This window comes from Garra rufa, chromosome 9 (assembly GCF_049309525.1).
Source record: "Garra rufa chromosome 9, GarRuf1.0, whole genome shotgun sequence".
Taxonomy (NCBI): domain Eukaryota; kingdom Metazoa; phylum Chordata; class Actinopteri; order Cypriniformes; family Cyprinidae; genus Garra; species Garra rufa.
The window spans coordinates 45153227-45178586 of NC_133369.1; the positions used below are offsets into that span (position 1 = coordinate 45153227).

Sequence of the window (25360 nt, forward strand, 5' to 3'; positions counted from 1 at the left end):
AGTGCTACTGAAGTGAAGATTTATGGCTCAGTGTAGGAGAAAAAACTCATTTTGAGAAATGGCCTTTAAAATATGTATTTGTAAATGAAATCTATTGACACAAATAGATAAAGTGCAATAAAAGAAACACTTAACAGTGTCTTTCAGATGTTTTATTTCCACTAGTCTAAAAAAAAAAAATTAGGAAAAACCAAAAAGCCCAAAATCTCAAACTTGACAGGTGCATGAAAAAACTGTGCTGTGTCTCGACTTAAACAATAAAATACGCTTTTATTTTATCCGTATTTAAAAAGATGTTGCTATATTAGACATTATCCGGGGTTTTCCAAATCTCCCCAAAAAGAAAATAAGAGTGAAAGTATGAAGCACAGTAGCAGGGAAGCCCCGCCCCTTAGATGCGAACTGGTCACGTGAAATACAAACGGACCAATTGGAACGCGCGTTTTGGCGGACGTCGCGAATTTTGAAACGGTTGTTCAACAAAACAATTGATCGATCCTACCGTCAAATTGACCACCTTTCTCCGTCTCCATGTAAGTATTATGCTTTAAAATACTTTATAACATCGTCAAAAACCCAAAAAGTGCGACTGTGTGCGTCAAGATGTTGATTGTCAATAATTGAAACAATAACACGCGATTGTCAGCGAGAAATGTCCTGTTGTAAAGTGAGTTTAGCCTGATGGCTAACGTTAGTGAGCACCCTGCCACTGTGGATCTCTTAGGTTAATAATCACAGCGAGTAATTCTGTCAAATAATACATTTGATAAGAGTTAAGATCTAGAACTTTATATATTTAGCTTTTAGTGTAATATCATCGAAACAAGCTTGGAATGTTGCCTTAGGTTTGTGCACTTTACGATCTATTATAAACATATGGATGAGACGAGCCATGATTAGAATGACAGACATAGGCTAAAGTATAGTGTCATCTTCCTCAATATGTCAGTGGAGTACAGTGAGTGTGTTGATGAGGTGTTATTAATGTGTTTTGTGTTGTTTAGTGTGCAGAGATGGATGAGGAAGAGAGCACAGAGCGACAGAGACAGATGCAGATGCTGTGTCAACGCCTGGCCATGATGAAGAAATTATACAATGATGGTAATAACTTTCAGATATGGGTAATATATTGGCTAACTCATATCCCACATTTCAAAACTTGGATATACCAGAGACATCCAGGTTTGGGAATGAATATAAATCATAAACAATCCTGTAATTCCAATATAAATGTTTGTAATTATGCTAGGCTGTCAAATATTTCAATTGTTTATTAACAATCCTCATCCAGTAATCATAAAGGAATGCTAAAGGACATCAATTGGCCAAAAAAAAAGAATCATGGATTGTAATCAAGGAGTCCAGAACATTTACAGCTTTTCTTCCATACAGATGACACAGATTACATCAACCAGGCCATCATTTCACACTCACCTGACACCTGCCGGACACTTCTGACCAATCTGGAGAGGAAAGGCAATCCTCAAACAGATCCTAGCCTGCTCACTAAACTCATCGACTGCTACACGCGTGTCTTTTCCAGCATGCCGTTGGGGAAGTACAGTCAGATCGAGAGCTACGCTAAGATGCTGGTCAGATTCGCAGAGTTAAAAGCGTAAGTCATCTCTTGTTTAATTGTGATTTGAAAATTATTTAAAACATCCTTGCATTATTTTGGATGTTCTGTACATTCATTCAAGAATAGTTCACCCAGATATATTAATTGTCATATTTACTTACTTAAGGGGAGACACTGCAGGCAAAAACGCTGTTTTTTCCAGACTAGTGGAAAGAAAACATCCAAAAAAACACTGTTAAGTGTTTCTTTTACAGCACTTTATTTATTTGTGTCAATAGATTTCAATTACAATCCATATTTTTAAAGGCTGGTTTCTCAAAATTCGTTTTTTTTCTTCTACACTGAGCCGTACATTTCCACTTCAGTAGCACTTACACACCAAACTTTACATTTTTATTCCTGTCTATGTCCTGAAGGCTTTTATAGAGGGATTTGTTCATATCTGATTAGCTTGATTTTATACAACACTTTATTTGCCAAAAAATGGTAAAAAAAATATAGTTTTTTTCTGAATTATTGCGTGACAAAATGAGATGCACAAAATTCCTTCTGTAAAAAAATGAATTTTGAAACTGACTTCATCCAGTGTTTACATTTTTGTACTAGAAATGTATGCAAATTAGTGCATATTTCATTAAATAATACCTCATTTGCATATTTAAACCTAACATTCTAGAAAACTTGTAATACAATTTTTTTTTGCAATTATCAAATCTAATCAATCGACTGGGTAAGTAAGGTTATAACTATTAGCAATTTTTTTTTACCCTATTCACCTGCAGTGTCTCGCCTTAATTCTAATCCTGTATGTGTGACACAAAGATTATTTGAAGAATTTTGCCAAATATTTAAATGCATTATTTATTTGAGTGTCTTTTTGTCAACAGCATCCAAGATGTAAATGATGCACAGGCTAGTTTTGACATAGCGAGATCGCACTGTAAGGATTTTGCCTTTGTCCACATCGCATATGCTCAGTTTGAGCTTTTGCAAGGTAAGAAGGCTTAAAAATACAAGGCATGCACTGAGCTTCTGCCTCTGCTAGAAATGTTTGCTAATTGAGAAGAACATATGGTCATTAAGTTGCTTTCTTTCTCCCCAGGCAACATTAAGAAATGCACTTTGATTCTTCAGAAGGCTTTTGAAATGAATGCTAAACCCAGGCGCATTCTGGAGGCTGCCGTGAAGAATCTAAACGCAGGCAAACGCCAGCTCCTCACACGTGAAGATAAGGAGAACATAACAGGTTAGTTTGCATGAAGCCAGTTTTTACCATGAATAAAAACATAAAGGCTGTAATGCACTAGCTCGTTTCAAAATATTAAAAATGCTTGATATCCTCTGACTGGATTGGAATCATAATCTGAAGATAAAAATGCATTAGAGTCTATCATACACTATGCAATTGTTCAGCAACTAGCATCAACTTCTCCAGACAGTAAATCAGGGGGAAAATTGTGTAGTGTGTTCCATTCTTAATGTAATCGGGACCTTTTATCTCAATTCTGGGAAATATGCTTCCATACTTTTGTGTTCAGCTGTGAATCCGTTGAAAAAAATACATTTATTTAAAAAAAAAAAAAGTCAAGATTTGCCTCTAAAGGTTTTTTGTTAAACTCACATAAATCCTGTAATGAGCACTTTTGCTTCTTATGAATCGAGCATATCCTGTGAAATCTCTGTAGTGTCTGCACATGAGGATGCACACGAGTCTATGAGGAGCAGCTCCAGAAGATCAGACGGAACATGTGACTTACAGACCAACAGCACTTTTCACCAGGGGTATGATATGTTCTGTTCTTTCATGGGAAATTCGTCACAATTTGCTGGCCATATTAAAAAACAACAACATATTGAATATCATAAAAAGTAAAAAAAAAAAAAAGTATCACATAATGATACTACATACAGTGGAAGTCAAAAGTTTACATGCACCTTGAAGAATCTGCAGAATGTTAATTATTTTATAATTAACATAGACCATATCAATATGGGATCATACCAAATACACATTATTTTTTATTTAGTACTGACCTAAATAAGATATTTTAGATAATATGTTTAAATATAGTCCACAAGAGACAATGGCCCCATTCAAAAGTTTACATACACTTGATTCTTAATACTGTGTTGATACCAGAATGATCCACAGCTGTGTTTTTTTGTTTAGTGATAGTTGTTCATGAGTCCCTTGTTTGTCCTGAACAGTTAAACTGCCTGCTGTTCTTCAGAAAAATTTCTTCAGGTCCCACAATTTTTTGGGTTTTTCAGTATTTTTGTGTATTTGAACCCTTTCCAACAATGACTGTATGATTTTGAGATCCATCTTTTCACACTGAGGACAACTGAAGGACTCATGCAACTATTACAGAAGGTTCAAACGCTTGGATATGAGTCCCTCAGTTGTCCTCAGTGTGAAAAGATGGATATCAAATCCATCCAGTCATTGCTGGAAAGGGTTCAAACACACAAACATGCTGAAAAAACAAAGAATTTGTGTTTTTTTTTCTTTTCTGAAGAACGGGGCAGTTTAACTGTTCAAGACAAACAAGGGACTCATGAACAACTATCACTAAACAAAAACACAGCTGTGGATCATTCAGGGAACAACACAGTATTAAGAATCAAGTGGATGCAAACTTTTGAACAGGGTCATTTTTTTAGATTCAGCTATTACTTTCTTTTGTGGAATATATGTGACCCTGGACCACAAAACCAGTCATAAGGTTAAATTTTACAAAATTGAGATGTATACATCACATGAAAGCTCAATAAATAAGCTTTCTATTGGTGTATGGTTTGTTAGGATAGGACAATATTTGGTTAAGATGCAACTATTTGAAAATCTGGAATCTGAGGATGCAAAAAATCACCTTTAAAGTTGTCCAAATTCAGTTCTTAACAATGCATATTACTAATCAAAAATTACATTTTGATATATTTATAGTAGGAATTTTACAAAAAATCTTAATGGAACATGATCTTTACTTAATTTCCTAATGATTTTTGAGAAAAGAAAAAAGAAAAGAAAAATCAATAATTTTGACCCATACAATGTGTTTTTGGCTATTGCTACAAATATACCCCAGCGACTTAAGACTGGTTTTGTGGTCCAGGGTCACATATGTAAACGTGGAATATTTTATTCAGGCCAGTACTAAATCAAATCTAATATAATTAATATTTTGCACATTCTGCAAGATGTATGTAAACTTTTGACCTCAACTGTATCACTCAAAAGTGACTTAAAGACGAGTAATGTTACAAAAGAGTTCTATTTCAAATAAATGCTGTTCTTTTAAACTTCTTTTTACCAAAGAATCCTTAAAAACAAAGTGAATCTCATTTTCAGCAAAAATATTGGGCAGCACACCTGTTTTCAATATTCATAATCAAAAATGTTTCATGAGCAGCAAATCAGCATATTAGAACGATTCCTAAAAGACTGGAGTGATAATATTATTTCACAATGTCACCGTTTTAACTGTATTTTTGCTCAAATAAACCCAAGCAGAATCATTTTATATATAGCCCTAATGCACAATATTTCCAACTCACAGCCTGTTGTGGTTAAGGAAGATCTATTTTCTATGACAAAATTATTTACAGTGAAAGAATTAATGTTGTTAACAACCATTCTGAAATCCAGGAGTGATCAGAAGTTCAGCCCACAAGATGAGAACGTACCTATGTGGAGAGCAGCTTCACAACAAAGGAGAATAGCCATGGTAAGGTGTGAGAGGACTTCAGCCCATCAGCAAACAACACTTGAAAGTGGAAATGCATGTACTTACCTTCCATACTATATGTTTCTTCCTACAGGCACAAAGGGTTCCCATGGTGCCTCTCTCTATCCCTGAAAACGAGAGCAGTGATTCTGACTGTGTTCACAAACCAGAAACTATTGCTGCACACAGCAGTGGTTTCTCCAGGTGAGAATGTGATTTACAAATACATTTCAAATATATGCAATTGAATTTTACATTATTGCAACAGTAATGCTTTATTGATGTAATTTTTTAAATATGCAATTAATTACAGTAATAAAACTTTGCACTCAGCGGCGAACATGTTATAGTTGATATGCACACATGCATTGTGCAGATGTATTTGTTTCACTTTCAGATGTAAATAGCAAAATCTCTTCACATTTGTCATCACTGGTGTGTAGCATCATACTGCCCAGCCCTACTGTAAAAGTGTCTCATTTTGTAGTCACACTGATTTCCTGCTCTTTATCAAGCTTTAAAGTTTGGTTTTCTACAGGCAAACAAGTGGTTCAAATGTCCGCTCCACGTTCTCTATGTGTTCCTCAAAGAAAGGCACTCCAGATGGGGACTCCTACAGTTTATTAAACCTGAAGGTATAAGAGTCTTTCAGCCTCGAAGTTGACATAAACTCGCCAGTGCCTAGTTATGAGTTATAGCAACCAAATTCAAAAAGTAAACGTTTAGTATGTCCAAATAATACTGAAAAGTGTTGTTCTGTTTTGTGCAGCCTCCTGTAATTAGCCCAGATCATCGGAGGGAAGACATGGAAGAGGGCGACACCATCACAGCGCTCCTACAAAGAGCAGAAAGAAAAGAAACTGCTAGAATGGAAGGTAATTCTTACCTAATGTTATATCAGTAATATTTTGACCCATTGTTGAACCAGGATACTTTAGTGTGAGTTTGTTTCTCATAAAGAAATTTAGATATCTTCGAACATCTGCTTTCTTTCAGAAACAACTGACATCAATCAGCTCATCAGCACAAACACTCCTGAAAGTTGTCAGCTCTTCCTGAAAAACCTGGAGAAGAGAGGAGACCCTCATTCAGACCCTGCGTTCCTCTCCAAACTCCTGGACTGCTACTCTAAAGTGTTCGCCAGGTTTCCTTTGGCAATGCATTGCAAAACCGAAAGCTATGCTCGAATGCTGGTGCGATATGCTGAGCTGAAAGGGTGAGTCAGTGGTTGATTGCACTAAGTCTCATCTTAGTAACTGATATCTTTTTAATTTTCCTTTTCCACTTCTACAGAATTGAAGATCCAGAAGATGCTCCAGATCATTTCAGTATTGCCAGATCGCACTCCAAAGCGTTTGCTTTTGTGCATATCGCACATGCTCAGTTTGAGCTCTCACAAGGTAACACATGACATTTCCAGAACAAAAGTTTCCAGATAATTTAATCACCCCTTTTTCATCCAAGATGTTCATGTCTTTCTTTCTTTAATCATAAAGAAATTGTTTTTTTGAGGAAACATTTCAGGATTTCTCTCCATATATTGGACTTCTATTGTGCTCGCAAGTTTGAATTTCCATAATGCAGTTTAAACACAGCTTCAAAGGGCCCTAATTGATCCCAGCTCAGGAAGAAGGGCCTTATCTAGCAAAAATATCGATTATTAAAAAAAAAAAAAATATATATATGTGTATATATATATATATATATATATATATATATATATATATTATATATATATATATTACAATTTATATACTTTTTAAACTCCTATGCTCATTTTGTCTAGCTCTGCGTATACTCTGTGTATTTCGGTTAAAGACAGTTCTACATTGCTTTACCTTTTCTTTTTTTTCTTTTTTTGTAAAGGGCGTTTGATCTTCTTTGCACGTTCACTTTGTTAACACTGGTTCAGTATTTCTGCGGTGATGTAGGACTATTTTGAAGTTGGAGGAGAAAATGAGATAGGAGTTACCCCACTGTCCTGAACCAGGATGCACAGAGTACATACAGAGCTAGACAAGATGAGCATTTGACATGAAAAGTATATGTATTTTTTTAGAAAATACCTGATTGTTTCACTAGACAAGACACTTCTTCCTCAGCTGGGATCATTTAGAGCTATTTAAAGCTGAATTTAAAGGGATAGTTCACCCAAAAATGAAAATGTGATGTTTATCTGCTTACCCCCAGAGCATCCAAGATGTAGGTGCCTGTTTTTCAGAAGAACACATAGGAAGATTTTCAATGAAAACCGGTGCAGTCTGCCAGCCAAATAATGGGAGTGGATGGGCACCAGACCTTTAAAAGTAAACAAAAACATGCACAGACAAATCCAAATTACACCCGGCGGCTGGTGACGATACATTGATGTCCTAAGACACCAAACGATCGTTTTTTGCGAGAACAGTATTTATATCAATTTTTACCTTTGATACACAGCCACGTCCATCTGTCCTGAGCACAAGCTTTTCATCCGGATCGTTACATGTGAACACGCTCTGGCGTAGAATACGCAAACACCGTAAGGGGAAATCGGTGAAAAGTCCCGGAAGAGTTTGCGCAAGCGAATGTAATCTTTTAGCTTTAAATCGGTTTGAACAATCAGGATACGCGCAAGTAATTACCATTTTGAATAGCCGCTATACCCACAATCTCTGTGCACTGTGGAAACAATGAGTGTCGTATACACGCGACAGATCGCTTCCGGTGTTTGCGTATTCTACGCCAGAGCGTGTTCACATCTAACGCGCCTGATGATAAACTCGTGCTCAGGACAGATGGAGGTGGCTGTGTATCAAAGGTAAAAAATGCTATAAATACTGTTCAGTCTTAGGACATCAATGTATCGTCACGAGCCACAGGGTGTAATTTGTCTGTGCATGTTTTTGTTTACTTTTAAAGGTCTGGTGCCCATCCACTCATATTATATGGTTGGCAGACTGCACCGGTTTAAGTTAAAAATCTTCGTTTGAGTTCTGCTGAGGAAACAAAGTCACCTACATCTTGGATGCCCTGGGGGTAAGCAGATACACATCAAATTTTCATTTTTGGGTGAACTATCCCTTTAAATTGCATTCTGGAAGTTCAAAATTGGGGGCACCATAGAAGTCCACTATATGGTGAGAAATCCTGAAATGTTTTCCTCAAAGAACATAATTTTATAGCAAGGGGGTGAGTAAATTATCTGTAATAATCTGTTATCAGTTTTTTTCTGGAAGTGAACTTCTCCTTTAACCCATGCAATCAAAAATTGGTTTCTGTGGATTTTTGAACATGTTAATTAGCTTTGAGTTCATTTGGGGTCTTCAACAGTAACGGTGCATAGGATTTCTGTGTTTAAATCCTGTATAATAACATGTTCTTAAAATCTTTAAGGCAATACTAGGAAAAGTAATTTGATTCTACAAAAAGCACTGAGCTCAAACGCACGGCCAGTTGAACTGCTGCAGACTGCCCTAAAAAATCTGAACTCTGGTAAAACTCATCTGCTTCCTGCTGAGCATGAGGAGAACTCTGCAGGTTTGTCTCATATTTTGTTTATTACTTTGCTGTTCTTTCATTAGGGATCCAAGTGAGTTCCAATGATACTAATGTTTTGGTTTTGCAGAAAATGTGGAAGCACTAAGTACCAAAAAGGAAGAAGAAAACCCAATGAAGGTTCCTGAGGAACAGCAAAAGTCTCTTGCCAAGGAGACTTCATCAGAATGGAAGATTCCTTCTGTCATCAAACATGCGTCTCCAGAGGTCTGCTTACAGCTCACACTTGTGACTTTAGTGTTGACTATTTGGGCTCAGAATGATTAGAGTGGCCTCAGCTGGGAGTGGTTTAATAATCAATCTATTTTGTGGCTCCATTCAGGATGGTAAACCTCCTGCAAACCCCGTTTCCACTTCATCCTCACTTCATGCTATGAGAACACCTGCGCCTCCCAGATTACAGCCCTCTTTCAGCTGTCAGACTCCCAACCACAAAGACCCGAATGCAAACAGGTAAAAACAGCCAAATTCACGGATTAGATTTGGCCTTTATGTCTTGAGCTGAACCATGCTTTCCATCTCCTCTTCTTTAGTTTTGTCACTCCTGTGGTGAAGCAGCGGCCAGTGGTTGTGTCGGTTCCATCGACGGCTCAGAAAATGTGTCACGTTCAGTTGCCCTGCACCCCTCAGAACCAGCTTTCTTGTGTCCCACAGCCGTCACAGGTAAAGAGATCATCATGTATATCAGAAACATGAGACAGACAGAGAAGTGTAAAAGAGAAAGAAACCTAATTCTTTTATTTGGATAGGAAAAAGTGAAATAATTTTTAAATAAAAATAAACATGAACAGAATCAAATATTAAACTTGTATTTTGACTTGTTGGCAATGCATTTCTTGTTTTAGTCAAATTTAAGATGAAGTACTATGTACCAGGGTTGGGGTCAATTCAGGAATGAACTCAACAATTCCAATTCAAAGAAGGAAATGGAATTGGAATTGGAATTGAACAACAATTACAGGAAGTGGAATTCAATTCAGGGAAATTCCACTGAATTCCGTTTATTGCTGTTTCTGAGCATTTATTTGTGATTACATTTAGAGACATACATTTGAACTTTATTTATGATGCTTTACAAATACCAAGTAAAGTATGAAATAGAGTTGATCAAATGCAAGTAAATAAAAATGAGAACTGTACATTATGAATTAATAATTGAATGACAGTGGTGATAAGTTTCTGGATGTACTATACATTCAATATATGATTAGCACATAATATATGTCTTAACTCATAAAAAAATGAGTCATGTTCATTCATGAATTTCATTCACTTTTTATTGCATCGAATTATCATCATTTCCTGAAATTTTTCACAGAAATAAATTACATTTTTAAATATATTCAAATAGAAAGTTGTTTTAAATAGTAAAAATATTTCACAATATCACTGCTTTTGTTGGATTTAAAATCAAATAAATGTAGGCCTGGTGATCAGAAAAGACTTGTTAAAAAAAACATAAAAAATCTTACACTTCAAAAACTTAACTAGTAAAAAAAACCTGATATCCTGATATCAAGAATTAACATACAAAACATAATTCTGGGTATGAATAAAAATCTAATCTGACTCCAGGAAGAATTTAGTGCATTGTGAAAACTGTCTTCTACATAACAGTATAGAGTCAGGTGGATAAAGGGCTTCATTTTCAGCTTCCCTTTGTGTGAAATGTTAATTAATGTAACAATCTGCGGTCTTTTGTCCTCAGACCCCTGCCTCTGCTTTCTCATACGAAACCATTACAATAAAAGGCAAACAGTTTTTCATTTTCAAGATGATCGGCCGGGGCGGATCCAGTAAGGTATGAAAGAAAAGACGTCTTCTCAACCGTTTTGCATTTCATGTGATCCATTGTGTGTAACAGTGAAAATTCTGTTTATTTCCAGGTCTATCAGGTGTTTGACCATAAGAAGCACACGTATGCTTTGAAGTATGTGAATCTAGAGGAAGCAGATGCTCAGGCTGTGGAAAGCTATAAGAATGAGATCGAGCACTTGATTCATCTTCAACAGTACAGTGACCAGATCATTAAACTCTACGACTAGTAAGTGTGCTGAGTTTGTCTGCTTAAGTTCTGGTGTGCTTCTGTTCACATGACTAATGAGCTGTTTCCTGTTCATTTGCAGTGAGATCACTAACAGCTACATCTATATGCTAATGGAGTGCGGCCACCTGGATCTCAACACCTGGCTGCGCAACCGCAAGACTGTCAACCCGCTGGACAGGAAGTGCTACTGGAGGAACATGCTGGAGGCTGTGCACACTATACACAAACACGGTGATTTTAGCATTCATCAACATAGCATGCAGGGTTATTCACACAGAATGTTAAAACATGAGATACAGCACTAAGGAATGGAAAAAAAAAAAAAAGATTTTGAGAAGATGACATCTAAACGTGGCAGGCAAAAACAACTGCATTTTTAGTGTAGACAGTTGTTGATTTTATAACACAAGTGATTTATGTTCATGTGAACTAGTTTTTCTGACAGGTTTTGTTGTTTGATAATGTTTTTCACACTCTAAAATTCAACCTTTTATTTGCTTTATTTCTGGCACACTTATGTAAAAATCCTTAAATCAAGATTCAAGATATTTATTTGAGACTCAAAATGACTTAAGATAAGTTTATTTGTATAGCGCTTTTTCACGACACAAATCGTTGCAAAGCTAATCTCTGAAAAGAAACAAAATAATTAAATTATGGCTTGTTTTCTGATACAGATATGAAAAAAATCTTAAAATCAAGATATATTTATTTGCGACTCAAAATTACTTAAAAGAATCTCTGAAACAAAACAAAATATCAAAATTATGGCTTGTTTTCTAGTACAAATATGAAAAAATTCTTAAAATCAAGATATTTTTATTTGAGATTCAAAATGACTTAAAATAATCTCTGAAAAGAAACTAAATATCAAAAGTATGGCTTGTTTTCTAGTACAAATATGAAAAAATTCTTAAGATATGTTTATTTGAGACTAAAAATGACTTAAGATAAGTTTATTTGTATAGCGCTTTTTCACGACACAAATCGTTGCAAAGCTAATCTCTGAAAAGAAACAAAATAATTAAATTGAAAGAAAAATGTTTTAGATTTATATAAAAAATATTTATAATTCTATATATAGTCTAAATTAAATAAGTATAACTATTCATACATATTTTTTTTTTTTAAATCTATACATGTATGTGTGTGTATTTATATAAATATACACAGTAAACACACATTTAGTATGTAAACATAAACTTTTATTTAGGATGTGATTAATTGTGATTAATCATTTGACAGCCCTTATATATATATATAAAATGTATTTATTTTAATTTATATTTTAATTTGTTTATATAATTGTGTTTTTTTTTTAGTTTGATGTATTAATTTATTTTAATATATTTATTAATTTATTTTTATTTGTTTATTTTATTTTATTTTTTTGCGGTGCCTGGAAAAGCACCACTCATATTTTCTCTTAAAAAAGTACAAATTAATTGTAATTTTGTACTGCTCTGTTTAACTGATTAATTTCTTTGCATTTTTCATTTGAAGGTATTGTCCACAGTGATTTAAAGCCAGCTAATTTTGTGATTGTGGATGCGTCGCTGAAACTAATAGACTTTGGAATTGCCAACCGCATTCAGCCTGACGTGACCAGCATCATGAAGGACTCGCAGGTCGGGACAGAACTGATTTAGTATTGTAAAAGTTAATTTTCTAGACTGTTCTGAGTTGATTTACTCATTCTTGTAATGTCCATCAGGTGGGGACTCTAAACTACATGCCACCAGAGGCCATTAAAGACACGTCCTCCAATGGCAAACCAGGGTCAAAGGTAAGAAGAGGTCATAATTTAATGCCTGGAAATTATTATAAGATCTCATGTTAATTCTGCAGGAAGTGTGTATAATTGTCAGTGTTGGGGAAAGTTACTTTTAAAAGTAATGCATTACAATATTGAGTTACTCCCTAAAAAAGTAACTAATTACATTACTTAGTTACTTTATATAGAAAGTAATTTGTTACGTTACTTTTACGTTACTTTTTAAATCTGGGCAGGGCTTGTTCATTTGTTTTCAATATAAAAAGTTCTATTTTTGTCAAATGTAAAAGCCTTTTCACACCAAAAGCCTCAGGCTTAGATAAAAGTAAATTGACGTCTGTACAGTAGACCGCAGAAGAAAAAAAGTCAACTCTTTAGCAGTAAAAAAGGAAACCAAATGTTAGATTATCTTGAGTCATTTTTGCTTGTTAGTATGGATGAATTGGATCATCGAAGGTCGGCAGCAAAGACATCGGTTAATAAAATGGGATTAAATACATAAAGGATATTTGTATTATTTAACATTTAATTATTGCAGGTTTGTGTTTAATTTCAGTGTTTTTATTCATTTTGAGGAATACTGTATCTGTTTTTTTAGTGAGTGAGATGAATTAATGCATGTTCACATTTATTCTAGAATTCTCTCAACATGGGGACAGGAGAGCTTTTAATGAATAAATGGGGAAAAAAAGTAACTTGCCAATTAAAAATGAATGCGTTACTTTACTAGTTACTTGAAAAAGGTTACATTATTACGGAACTTCCGTTACTTGTAACGCTGTTAATTGTTGATTACACTGCTTGATCTCATCATTCTCTCCTCTGCTGTCTTCAGATCAGTGCTAAAGGTGACGTGTGGTCTCTAGGATGTATCCTGTACTGCATGACTTACGGAAAGACTCCTTTCCAAAACATCACCAATCAAATCAGCAAAATCCATGCCATCATAGACCCGTCTCATGAGATTGACTTCCCCGATATTCCAGAGAAGGACCTGCTTGATGTGCTGAAGGTGTGCAGAATGTTTGGCTTTGCTGATCAGTTGTTTAATGACCTCTGATTTCATAGTTGGTGCTCACCATCTGTCTGTTGTCCGTTTCAGAGGTGTTTAGTTCGCAATCCTAGAGAGAGGATTTCAATAGCAGAGCTGCTGGATCATCCGTACCTGCAGCTGCAACCACAACCTGCACCTGAGTCAGGTACAAACAACAAGCTTCTTTTACTAAAAGCAGTCACAAATCTAAAGGTGTATGTTTTGCTGGTCGATACAACAGTGATCTCAGATTTCTGTCATCAATGCTGTTCTAGAAGTGTTTGTCTCTTTTACACTAACAATCAAAAGTATTTGAACAGTAGGATTTTTAATGTTTTTTGTTTTTAAAGAAATCTATTCTGCTCATCAAGCCTGCATTTATTTGATACAAAGTGCATCAAAAACTGTAACATTTAGAAATATTTTTACCATTTAAATATGTTTTAAAATAATTAGTGATTTCAGCATCATTACTCCAGTCATATGATCCCTCAGAAATCATTCATATATTCCGATATGCTGCTCAAAAAACATTTATGTTGAAAATGGCTGCGTAGAATTTTTTCAGGTTTCTTTGATGAATAGAACGTTCAGAATAACAGCGTTTATCTGAAATGGAAATCGTTTGTAACATTATAAATGTCTCTATCATCACTTTTGGTCAATTTAAAGCATCCTTGCTAAATAAAAGTATTATATATACTCACTCCAAGCTTTTGAATAGTATAGTGTATAATGTCACAAAAGCTTTTTATTTCTGATAAATGCTGATCTTTCGATTCATCAAAGAATGCTGAAAAAATGTACTCGGCTCTTTTAAATAATGATGATATATTAATAATAAAAAACTATTTTTAGAATGATTTCTGAAGGATCATGTGACACTGAAAACTGGAGTAATGATGCTGAAAATTCAGCTTTGAAGTTTCATTTTCAAAAATGTTCAATTAAGTAACTGTTATTTTAAAATTATTTAAAAAAAATTAAAATTTTACTGTTTTTGCTGTACTTTAATCAAATATATGCAAACTTGGTGGAAACAGAAGAGACTTCTTTAACATATAAACACACTTTTGACCCATTAGTGTATTAAGGAAGATTTCTGGGCATAACCATGATAAAGTATAGGGTTTCTGTAGGTCTTAAATGATTAATTTGCCTTTACATAATTTAAGACAATTTAAATGAGAGCAGCATGTCTTGCATTCATAAAGTAATGAGAACAAATTAATATCTTCCTCTGGGTTTTGGTTTTTCAAGACAAATTTCTAAACATCCTTATCTTAAGATACATTTCCTTTGCTATGCAAAATGAGGGAAATTAAGTTTTGTTCTCTGATAAATTTAACAGAATAAAATGAATTTATCCTTAAGAAAAAAACGTGTCAGTGGGGGAGGAAAAACGTTTTTTCATTTAAATGACGTACATTTTCGATATTTGTTCTTGTTTTATTCATAATCTCAATTCATTTTGGTCAATTACATAGAAAACAAGACTTTTATCTCATCTGAAATGTGCCTTGATTTAAGAATCTTTAGAGATTTGCACAGGAAAACAAGACACAAACACTGAGGAAAAAGCAATTTTTTTGTAGTCTGATCAGAAGGCACAAGAAAAGTTATTTCCATATTTTAGTGGTAATATTCAGAAGATATTCCAGCCAAGACATTTTTGTAAAATATTAGAGTATTGCACTAAAATAAGTGATACAAATGACTAAAACTAAAATTTAAAAAAACATAATATAAACATAAAAAAACACAACAAAGTGACCAAAAAATTTAACTAAGATTAAAATAAAACAAATATATTTTCATTCTATTTTAGTTGCACACAGAAAAAGTCATTTTTGTACTTTAAATGAAAATGTGAAATTTTGTCCAATAATTGAAATAAAATAAGTACTATAAAATGACTCAAACTAAAATAAAAAAAAAACATAACAGAAACATAAAAAACATAAAAATAAATAATAAGAAAACAGAACAAAATGACCAAAAGTTAAACTAAGATTAAAATAAAATATAAAAATATTTTCATTTTATTTTAGCTCTAATTTCAGTCATTTTTTTGTACTTTAAATGAGAATGTGAAATGTTGCCCAATAATTGAAATAAGTACTATACAATGACTACAACAAAAACGTAAAAAACATAAAAATAAATTAATAATAAAAAACACAAATTAAACTAGGATTAAAATAAAATGGAAACATATTTTATCTTTATTTTAATCCAATAACTGAAAGTACTATAAAAATGGCTAAAACGAAAATTTTAAAAACATCACAGAAACATAAAAACATAACATTTGGTATTGGAGATTTGATCAACACTTTCAAGTTTGTATTTGTAAGTGTTGTTAATGCAGCTCATTCTGCTCTCTAGACATTAACATTTTCAGAACAATTTAAAAAAAAAATTCTTCATAAAACCTTCGGAAGCCCTGTAATCTGATAATTAAATGTTTGTGATTTCAACTTTTTTTTTTTTTTGACAACATTTTAAACATTTCCTAAAAATACTATACATTTTTTTTCAATGCAAAACTTCTTACAGTGTTAAATATTACTTGGTGTACTTTTAAAAAGCTGTTTTTGAGTAATGTTATGTACTCAACCTTTTGCTAATTCCATTACAGGAATGTAACTCCTCATGCACAAAGCAAAAATGTCTGTTTTAATGTGCTGATGATTGTTATATCACCTTCACTTACAGCAGAACCGTCTGCCGGTGATTTGAAGAGGATCCTCAATGAACTATTGGCTCTTCAGTCTCCCAACAGCATCGCAAGAGCAGCTAGTGTAAGTGACTATAAGTCTATTATTCATACTGAAACACCACCATATAGCATTGTGTGTATGGGTCTGCTGGACAATTTAAAACAAAAAAGTTATTTTAAAATAAAAACAATCCATGAAGCCATTTGTCTAAACAAGATGTCCAGGACCTCCGGCAGAAAAATAGGTCCACATCATTAAAGACCCAGCAGTGTTTTTAACCGTGTGCATGGGGTACTTTATTATCATCTGGAGGGTTAGCTGCCAAGAAGCTCATTTTTAGTTTCATCTGACCATAGAAGCCAGTCCTGTTTGAAGTTCCAATCATGTCTGACAAGTGAATATGCTGGAGTTTGTTTTTGGGTGAGCCAGGAGGATTTTTCTTGAAACCGTCTGGAACAACATTGTGGTGATGTAGGGGCTGTTTGATCATTTTATATTAGGCTTTCTGACCCAAGACTCAACAATTCTCTGCAATTCTCCAACTGTGATCCTTGGAGAGTCTTTGGCCACTCAAACTCTCCTCCTTATGGTGCATTAGGATGATATAGACACACATCCTCTTCTAGGCAGATTTGTAACATCTTTAGTTGATTGGAACTTCTTAATAATTGCCCTGATGGTGGGAATGCGGATTTTCAATGCTTTAGCTCTTTTCTTACAGCCACTTCCAATTTTGTGAAGCTCAACAAACTTGTTCTGCACATCAGAACTACATTCTTTGGTTTTCCTTCTTGTGATGGATGATTAAGGGAATTTGGCTTTTGTGTTCCTCATATTTATAATCCTGTGGAACAGAAAGTCACGACTGGACAATTTAATACTCCTAGACACCCTGGTGTGCTAAAACAATTGTAATATTAATGGGAATATATTATATATATTCAAATGAATGAGAAGGTGTGTTCAAACTTTTGGTCCGTACTGTATATTTTTCTGTTTATTAAAGTTTTTACTCTACATTTGTGCAGTTTTCAGTGGGTTAGTGATATTTTTTAAATATATGTAAATTAATAAATATTTTTAAAATGGGTTTTATACAAAAACTGCTTTTTTATGTAAAATTCACTTTATAAAAGACCCACATTTCTAACTTTAATTCATGGGGTTAGGGTTACATGGTTTAGTGTAAGATTTTTGCCCATCTTTTGGAAAATCCAGTTTTAAAAGTAAAAAAAAGAACTTTTACCAGTAGGTGGCGGCAGAGCTCCACTATTTGCTATTTGACCACCTGAAAGATATTTTTTCACAAGTTTTTTCAGTTGAATTCATATCTACAGTACAGACCAAACGTTTGGACACACCTGAAGGAGAAGGTGTGTCCAAACTTTTGGTCTGTACTGTTTACTTTAGAAATTTTTAGGGGTGCCAATAATTGTGGCCAACGTGAACTAGAGAAAAGCATTTGCTTCATAATGAGATATCCCCCTCATTTTCCATCGTTTTACTTCAATGAAAGGTTAGAATTTTGTGAATTTTTTCGAATAAAAGATCAAAAGGATAAACAACGCAGATTTTTCACTGTCACCTTTGCTCATATTTACTAAGGGTGCCAATATTAGTGGAGGGCACCTTATATAAAATTATAAAATTATCAGTTGTCACTCTATTTCTCCAATAATATGTCTTAGTAAGATGAGATTTAAATGCTCTTATCTCTTATCAAAAGATAAAATTCGATGCAATCCAATGATGATTGTAAGATGAACAAATAAACTTTCCTCAAAAGCCTGATGATCATATTTGAGAATGACTGATTTTTCTAAAAAAAAAAAAAAAAATATGAAAATGAAAGCCAAACTGGTTAAATCCAATAAGTGTTCATCTGTAAATATTACTAACAATATCAAAGATATTCTGATGCTTGCTTGAAAAAAATCAGTAAAGATTTGACAGAAAAAAATCACATGATATTTTTTTTTTTTAACCATCTTTCTCTGTCACTGCTGTAGAACCTGGCCATGATGTGCAACAGCGGGAGGAAGTTGGATGTTTCTGAATGTGTGAAAACACCCAGTCAGACGCTGTGGAAGTGATGAGGATGGAGAGGATGAAGCCTGCAGGACTCTAAACCACTCTTCTTAAACGCTCAGGAGCCGCTGAGACAAATGTCTCTCAGCTTAAACGAAGCTGTCAGTCGAAACAGCTCTCGCTAGTTGCCATCTTGCACCACTTCTTTTTAGTTTCGTTAAACAAATGCATGATTGTTGTTCATTTCTTTAAAACTATTTCTGAATTTATTTGACTTTGTGATGTAATCTAAGAAAGCGTACATGACAAATAAACATACCTTGTCAGATATATTCCAAACGTGGTGTTCTTTTGTAACATACAATGCTGTTTTCTTGGGGGTAACTCTACTTTAACTTTGCAGTGTAATAAATGTTTCTCATTATTAAGTGCCTTTATTATATTGACACCATTTTGATTACTTTTGTGTTCCTCAAAATTTCCTGAATTGTAATCCAAGCTTAATTTATCTTTTATTATAAAACGATTAGTTCCATTCCTCAATTGTGATTGGTCAGCAGCTGTGTCGTATTCATGATACAGCACTGCTATGACCGCTTCACTCAACGGTTTTGTGTATCATTGAACCCCCTTAGCAACCACCCTTGGCAACGTAAACACAGCTGCAGCAGTTAGGGACTACTTTTTACAGCGGAAGGCAGTTAATGATTTTACTTTATGAAAACGTACAACTTAATATATATAAATTAATATATATTTTTGATTTTAATATTTTTATTGTGTGGTAACCGTTTTATAAAAGCAATAAGGTACTTGAGGCCGTGCTGTATCTTGAATAAATCACGGCTGAAGGGGTTGCAGGCACTCCGCTTCGCGTCGTGCCTAACAACGCCCTTCAGCCGTGATTTATTCACGATACAGCACGGCCTCTCGTACCTTATTGCTTAATTATAAAACGGTTAGTTCCATTCCTCAATTCTGATTGGTCAGCAGCTGTGTCGTATTCATGATACAGCACTGCTATGACCGCTTCACTCAACGGTTTTGTGTATCATTGAACCCCCTTAGCAACCACCCTTAGCAACGTAAACACAGCTGCAGCAGTTAGGGACTACTTTTTACAGCGGAAGGCAGTTAATGATTTTACTTTATGAAAACGTACAACTTAATATATATAAATTAATATATATTTTTGATTTTAATATTTTTATTGTGTGGTAACCGTTTTATAAAAGCAATAAGGTACTTGAGGCCGTGCTGTATCGTGAATAAATCACGGCTGAAGGGGTTGCAGGCACAACGCCCTTCAGCCGTGATTTATTCATGATACAGCACGGCCTCTCGTACCTTATTGCTTAAATAAACTGTTACGAAAAATCTAGTAAAAGGCCTATAGACAGCATTATGGTGCCAATATAAATGTTGGCGAGACACTGCAGGTGAATAGGGTAAAAAAAAAAAAAAACTAATAGTTATCACCTTACTTACATTGATAAATGCAAACATTTTTTGTATTACTAGTTTTCTAAATTGTTAGGTTTATATATGCAAATTAGGCATTATTTAATGAAATATGTGCTAATTTGCTTACATTTCTAGAACAAGAATCTCAACACTGGATGAAGTCAGTTTCAAATTTTTTTTTTTTTTTTTACATATTAAACTCAAAATTTTCTACAGGTGGAATTTTTTGGGTATCTTTTTTGTCACAACATAATTCAGAAAAAAACTTAGAACAGACAGGAAAAACTATTGCTTTTTACTGTTTTTTGAGGAATACAATTTTTTTTGTAAAATCAAGCAAATTATATATGAACAAATCCCTCTGTAAAAACCTTCAGAATATTGACAGGAATGAAAACGTAAAGTTTGGTGTGTGTAAGTGCTACTGAAGTGGAGATTTATTGCTCAGTGTAGGAGAAAAAAACTCATTTTGAGAAAACGGCCTTTAAAATATGGATTGTAATTGAAATCTATTGAAACAAATAGATAAAGTACTAAAAAAGAAACACTTAACAGTGTCTTTTGCTGGTCTAGTCTAAAAAAAAAACTTTATGAAAAACCAAAAAGCCCAAAATCTCAAACTTGACAGGTGCATGAAAAAACAACCCTTAAAATTAAAATGTTTTGAAATGTAATTTTGAAATTTTAAATCAGTTGTGTAAAATTATTTTTTGTGCAAATGATCAAAAAATGAGTAAAAAAAGAAAAGAAAAAAAAAATGTGCCTGACATTGTTTTTTTTATTAAATAAAACTACAACTCAAACCATAAACATTCCCATTGCCTGAAATAAAATAAACATTAATTTAAAGTAGAAGTTCACTTCCAGAACAAGAATGTACAGATAATGTACTCACCCCCTTGTCATCCAAGATGTTCATGTCTTTCTTTCTTCAGTCGTAAGGAAATGATGTTTATTGAGGAAAACATTTCAGGATTTCTCTCCATATAATGGACTTCTATGGTGCCCCTGAGTTTAAACTACCAAAATACAGTTTAAATGCAGCTTCAAAGGGCTCTAAATGATCCCAGCTAAAGAAGTGTGTAATCTAGCAAAACAACTGGTCATTTTTTAAAAACATTTACAATTGATATACTTTTTAATCTCTACGCGGAGTACACACAGAGCTAGACAAGACGAGCATTTGAAGTAAAAAAGTACTTGTTTTTAGAAAATAACCAATCGTTTTGCTTGATAAGACCCTGTTTTACTCGGCTGTGATTGTTTAGAGCCCTTTAAAGCTACGTTTTGGAAGTTCAAACTCGTGGGAACCATAGAAGTCCATTATATGGAGAGAAATCCTGAAATGTTTTTTACTCAAACATATTCCAGCAGCATTTCTCATTTTATTTTAGTTCATATTTGAAGAATATAATACAACTATATAATATTTAAATCTTATTATAAAAAATACAAAATATTTTTTAATTAACTAATAAAGTGATAAACCCGTGTGTTACGTACGATGTCAATCAAATATCCTCCCACGCGTCCAGCCAATCAGAGCTGCGCTCGTCCATGTGAGCGCTGACGTCAGAGCGCTTTTCCTGCTTGGCTTCCTTCGCAATGGCGGCGACGCGGCTCTTTCTGAGAACTTCAAATGTTAGATCTTCGTTAACCGGGTTTACCGGTGGCGTGCACGGTAGTTTGGGCTTGACTCTGCATAAACTGTCTCCTGGCTGCACAGCCAAGCCGAAAACACAGAGGAGACATGCAGCGCACTTCACTTATCACCCTGACCCTGTGCCTTCTCAGTACGGTAAATGCCCTTGTTTACACTTTACAATGGAGCTGGAATACAGAGGAGATATTCATATGATTCATCTCTAAAGCTATAATTCTAAAGTACTATTCATAATACATAAGGCTGACTTTGCTGTGGTGTTTACAAACCAAAGTAAACCTAAAATACACAGGCTGACATGACATCTGTCACTCTTGTTTATAGTTGCTAAGTTCTGTCATTATTACATTTAGACATTTAGCAGACGGTTTTATACAAAGAAGAATTTGAATTAAATAAAAAGCGATTAATACAGTACAGAATTTAAACACAAACTAAAAGGAACTTAAACCAAAACTATATACGCTGCCTTGCGAAAGTATTCGTACCCCTTCATTTTTTTCACATTTTGTTATGTTGCTGCCTTATGTTAAACTACTTTAAATTACTTTTTCCCCACATCAGTCTACACTCCCTACTCAATAATGACAAAGCAAAACATAGGTTTTTAACATTTGTGCAAATTTATTAGAAATAAAAGACTGAATAGATCCCGTTGCATAAGTATTCATACCCTTTTCTGGGACACTCGAAATGTAGTTCAGGAGCATTCATATTGCTTCTAGATGTTCCTACACTTCTACACTACACACCTTTTCACCTCTCCATCTCTGTCAGCTTGGATGGGGGCTGGCAGACATTTTCTAGAGTCCTAGTTGTTCCAATCGTCTTCCATTATGGAGAATGCTTCTGTCAACCTTCAATGCAGCAGATTTTTTTCTGAACTCTTCCCTAGATCATCGCCTTAACGCAAGTCTGTCACTGAGCTCTACAGGCAGTTATCTTGACCTCGGACTTGGGTTTTGCTCTGATATGCATTTTCAGCTGTTAGACCTTTTCTGAGAGGTGTGTGTCTTTCTAAATCAGACTCTTTCAAATGAATTCGCCACAGTTTAACTCCACTCCAAGTGTAGTAACATCTAGAAGCAATATGAATGCTCCTGAGCTAAATTTTAAATGTATCAGAAAAGGGTATGAATACTTATGCAATGGGATCTTTTCAGTTTTTTATTTCTAATACATTTTCACAAATGTTAAAAAACATTTTGCCATTATGGAGTAGGGAGTTTAGATTGATGTGGGGAAAAAGTAATTTAAAGTAGTTTAACATAAGGCAGCAACATAATTCAGCAATGAATAATTTCGCAAGGCCGTGTATGTATTTTTCATTGCAGTATATGCACAATATGTGTGAATATAAAACAAAAAGCAAAACAAAAAAATCCTCCTGAAATTTACCAGCAGCAAAATATAAAAATAAGAATTTATAGCTGTTATGAAACATGGGATACTAATGTATGATTGACTTGAACATCTCTGCAGGCCCCACACAGAAGATGAATTTATTCCAGTCTGTGACCAGTGCCTTGGACAACACACTCGCCAGTGATCCCACCGCAGGTACAGTAGGAGTGGATTTTAACTTCTCATTTCATCTTACTGACTAACTGAAGGTCTTGAGTGCTTTAGCTTGTGTGATATTTTTCCTACAGTGATTTTCGGTGAGGATGTGGCGTTTGGTGGAGTGTTTCGATGCACAGTCGGCCTCAGAGATAAATACGGTGAGTTTTCATGCTTATAGGTTGTTGGAGGTGAAGTGTCCTCATCTGTGTGTCCTGTGTGCTCACACTAGATGGCAGCATTGTCACATCTGCCATTCCTGCCTGAAGACTGAGTGCAGACTGGAGTACCTGCTTACTATTCACTGTGTACCGCATACACTCTTAAAAATAAAGGTGCTTCACTTTGCCATAGAAGAACCCTTTTTAGTCTAAATGGTTCCTTTAACATCTGCAGAACCTTTCTGTTTCACAAAAGGTTCTTTGTGGTGAAAGAAGGTTCTTCAGATTATAAAAAGGTAAGAAAGAGATGGTTCTTTAAAGAATCTTTGACTGAATGGTTCTTTGTGGAACCAAAAATGGTTCTTCTATGGCGTCGCTGTGAAAAACCTTTTAAAGCACCTTTATTTTTAAGAGTGTACTTCAAAAATAATCAGTACACAGTAAATAGTAAGCGAGCTATGTGTGTGTGTGAGTGCCATTAATTAGCTGGGAAAGGTAAATGTTAAATGTTTTCAGCTTAATTTTGAAATTAGAATCAGTGTAAAAATGTTCTATTTTTGTGAGAATTATGTCAAAAAAGTAAAAATGTGCCTGAAATAGGGATATTAAGTAAGTAAAACTACAACTCAAACCATAAACATTAAACATAAACATTACAATTACATGAAATAAAAAAAGTTTAGTCGCAATAAAATATAAATAAACATTGCCTTTCAAAAATGTGGGATCAGTAAATTTCTTATGCTCATCAAGACTGCATTTATTTGATCACAAATCCTGAAAAAGCGGTAATACTGTGAAATATTATATCAATGTAAAATAACTATTTTCTAGGTGAATATATTATAAAATGTGATTTATTCCTCTGATGCAAAGCTGAATTTTTAGCATCATTACTCTAGTCTTCAGTGTCAGATCCTTCAGAAATCATGTTAATTAATATGCTAATAGTCAGATGGTCAGTATTTGTTTTTAAAGAAATTAATACTTTAATTCACCAGAGATGTGTTCAAATGATGAAAAGTGATAGTAAAGGCTTGTATTGTTAAAGGTTTCTATTTTGAATAAATGCTGTTCTTTTTAAATTTTCTTAATCAAAGACTTTTGAAAAATCACAGGTTTAAAAAATGTTGAGCAGCACAATATTGATAATAAATGTAATAAATCAGCATATTAGAACGGTTTCTGAAGGATCATGTGACACTGAAGTGTAATGGCTGATGAAAATTCAGGAATAACTTATTTTTTTAAATATATTAAAATAGAAAACCATAATTTTAAACAATATTGTAATATTTCACAATATTGTTTTTTGGATTTTTTTTAACCAAGTAAATACAGCCTTAATGAGCAGAAGAGAACTATTTAACATAATAAAAGTCTGTATAAAAAAAAAATCAGCTATTTGCCAAAGCAACATTTCTCATTTTAGTTTAGTTTATATTTTAACTACTAAGATAATTAAAACAAAATAAAATGAACTCTAATTATAAACTATATAGAATATTTTTAAATAAACTAATAAAAATGACAAGCAAAATTAACAAAGAATCAATATAATAATTAATAACTTAAAAATACCTTTAATTTGCATGAAAATGACAACAGAAAATCAAAAAATAAAATCTAATTCAAAATGAATACTTTTATTCAGGAAGGACTCCTTAAATTTGTCAAAAGTGACAGTGTTTATAATGTTACAAAAGATTTCTATTTTTTTTTTAATCAAACTAATGCTGTTCTTTAGAACTATAGTAAATAAAAATAATCATGTTTCTAATACATCAAATCAGCATAGTGGAATGATTTCTGAAGGGTCACGTGACACTGAAGACTCGAGTTATGATGCTGAAAATTCAGCTTTGATCACAGAAATAAATTACATTTTAAAGTATAATTTGTTTTAAAAAAATCTAAATATTAAAAAAAATATTTTAAATATTAGGTAAAATTAGAAAAGTTATTTTAAACTAAAAATATCACATCATTACAGTTTTTACAGTATTTATTTTATCAATTAAAATTCAGCCTTGGTGAGCAGAAGACGCTTCTTTAAAAAATAT

At 33.7% G+C, this 25360-nt stretch overlaps 2 protein-coding genes across 2 annotated transcripts in view; both read left to right on the forward strand.

The window, feature by feature from the left end:
* The first annotated feature begins 1013 nt into the window (after positions 1-1013).
* On the forward strand, positions 1014-18768 carry ttk (ttk protein kinase). Its single transcript, XM_073847532.1, has 24 exons — positions 1014-1101; positions 1393-1615; positions 2467-2573; positions 2682-2825; positions 3265-3361; positions 5229-5307; positions 5402-5511; positions 5846-5942; positions 6077-6182; positions 6304-6523; positions 6601-6707; positions 8683-8826; positions 8915-9051; positions 9167-9297; positions 9378-9507; positions 10553-10645; positions 10731-10888; positions 10971-11122; positions 12395-12519; positions 12606-12677; positions 13501-13677; positions 13768-13864; positions 16417-16502; positions 18431-18768. The coding sequence occupies exons 1-24, from the start codon at positions 1014-1016 to the stop codon at positions 18512-18514; spliced, it is 2964 nt and encodes a 987-aa protein (XP_073703633.1). The 3' UTR covers positions 18515-18768.
* A 2741-nt stretch (positions 18769-21509) lies between these two features.
* Positions 21510-25360, forward strand: part of bckdhb (branched chain keto acid dehydrogenase E1 subunit beta) — a 104891-nt gene continuing 101040 nt past the window's right edge. Inside the window, exons 1-3 of the mRNA XM_073847186.1 lie at positions 21510-21711; positions 23059-23136; positions 23229-23297. Coding sequence (XP_073703287.1) covers positions 21519-21711; positions 23059-23136; positions 23229-23297 — 340 coding nt within the window. The 5' untranslated portion in view covers positions 21510-21518. The remainder of the gene's footprint in view (positions 21712-23058; positions 23137-23228; positions 23298-25360) is intronic.

What these genes read in the sequence shown, in the direction of transcription:
- ttk (XM_073847532.1), top strand. Translation starts at nt 1,014, where the DNA reads ATGGATGAGGAAGAGAGCACAGAGCGACAGAGACAGATGCAGATGCTG. An exon ending in ACAACCTGCACCTGAGTCAG is followed by an intron (nt 13,865 to 16,416) that starts GTACAAACAACA and finishes CTTCACTTACAG; the next exon opens with CAGAACCGTCTGCCGGTGAT. An exon ending in GCATCGCAAGAGCAGCTAGT is followed by an intron (nt 16,503 to 18,430) that starts GTAAGTGACTAT and finishes TCACTGCTGTAG; the next exon opens with AACCTGGCCATGATGTGCAA.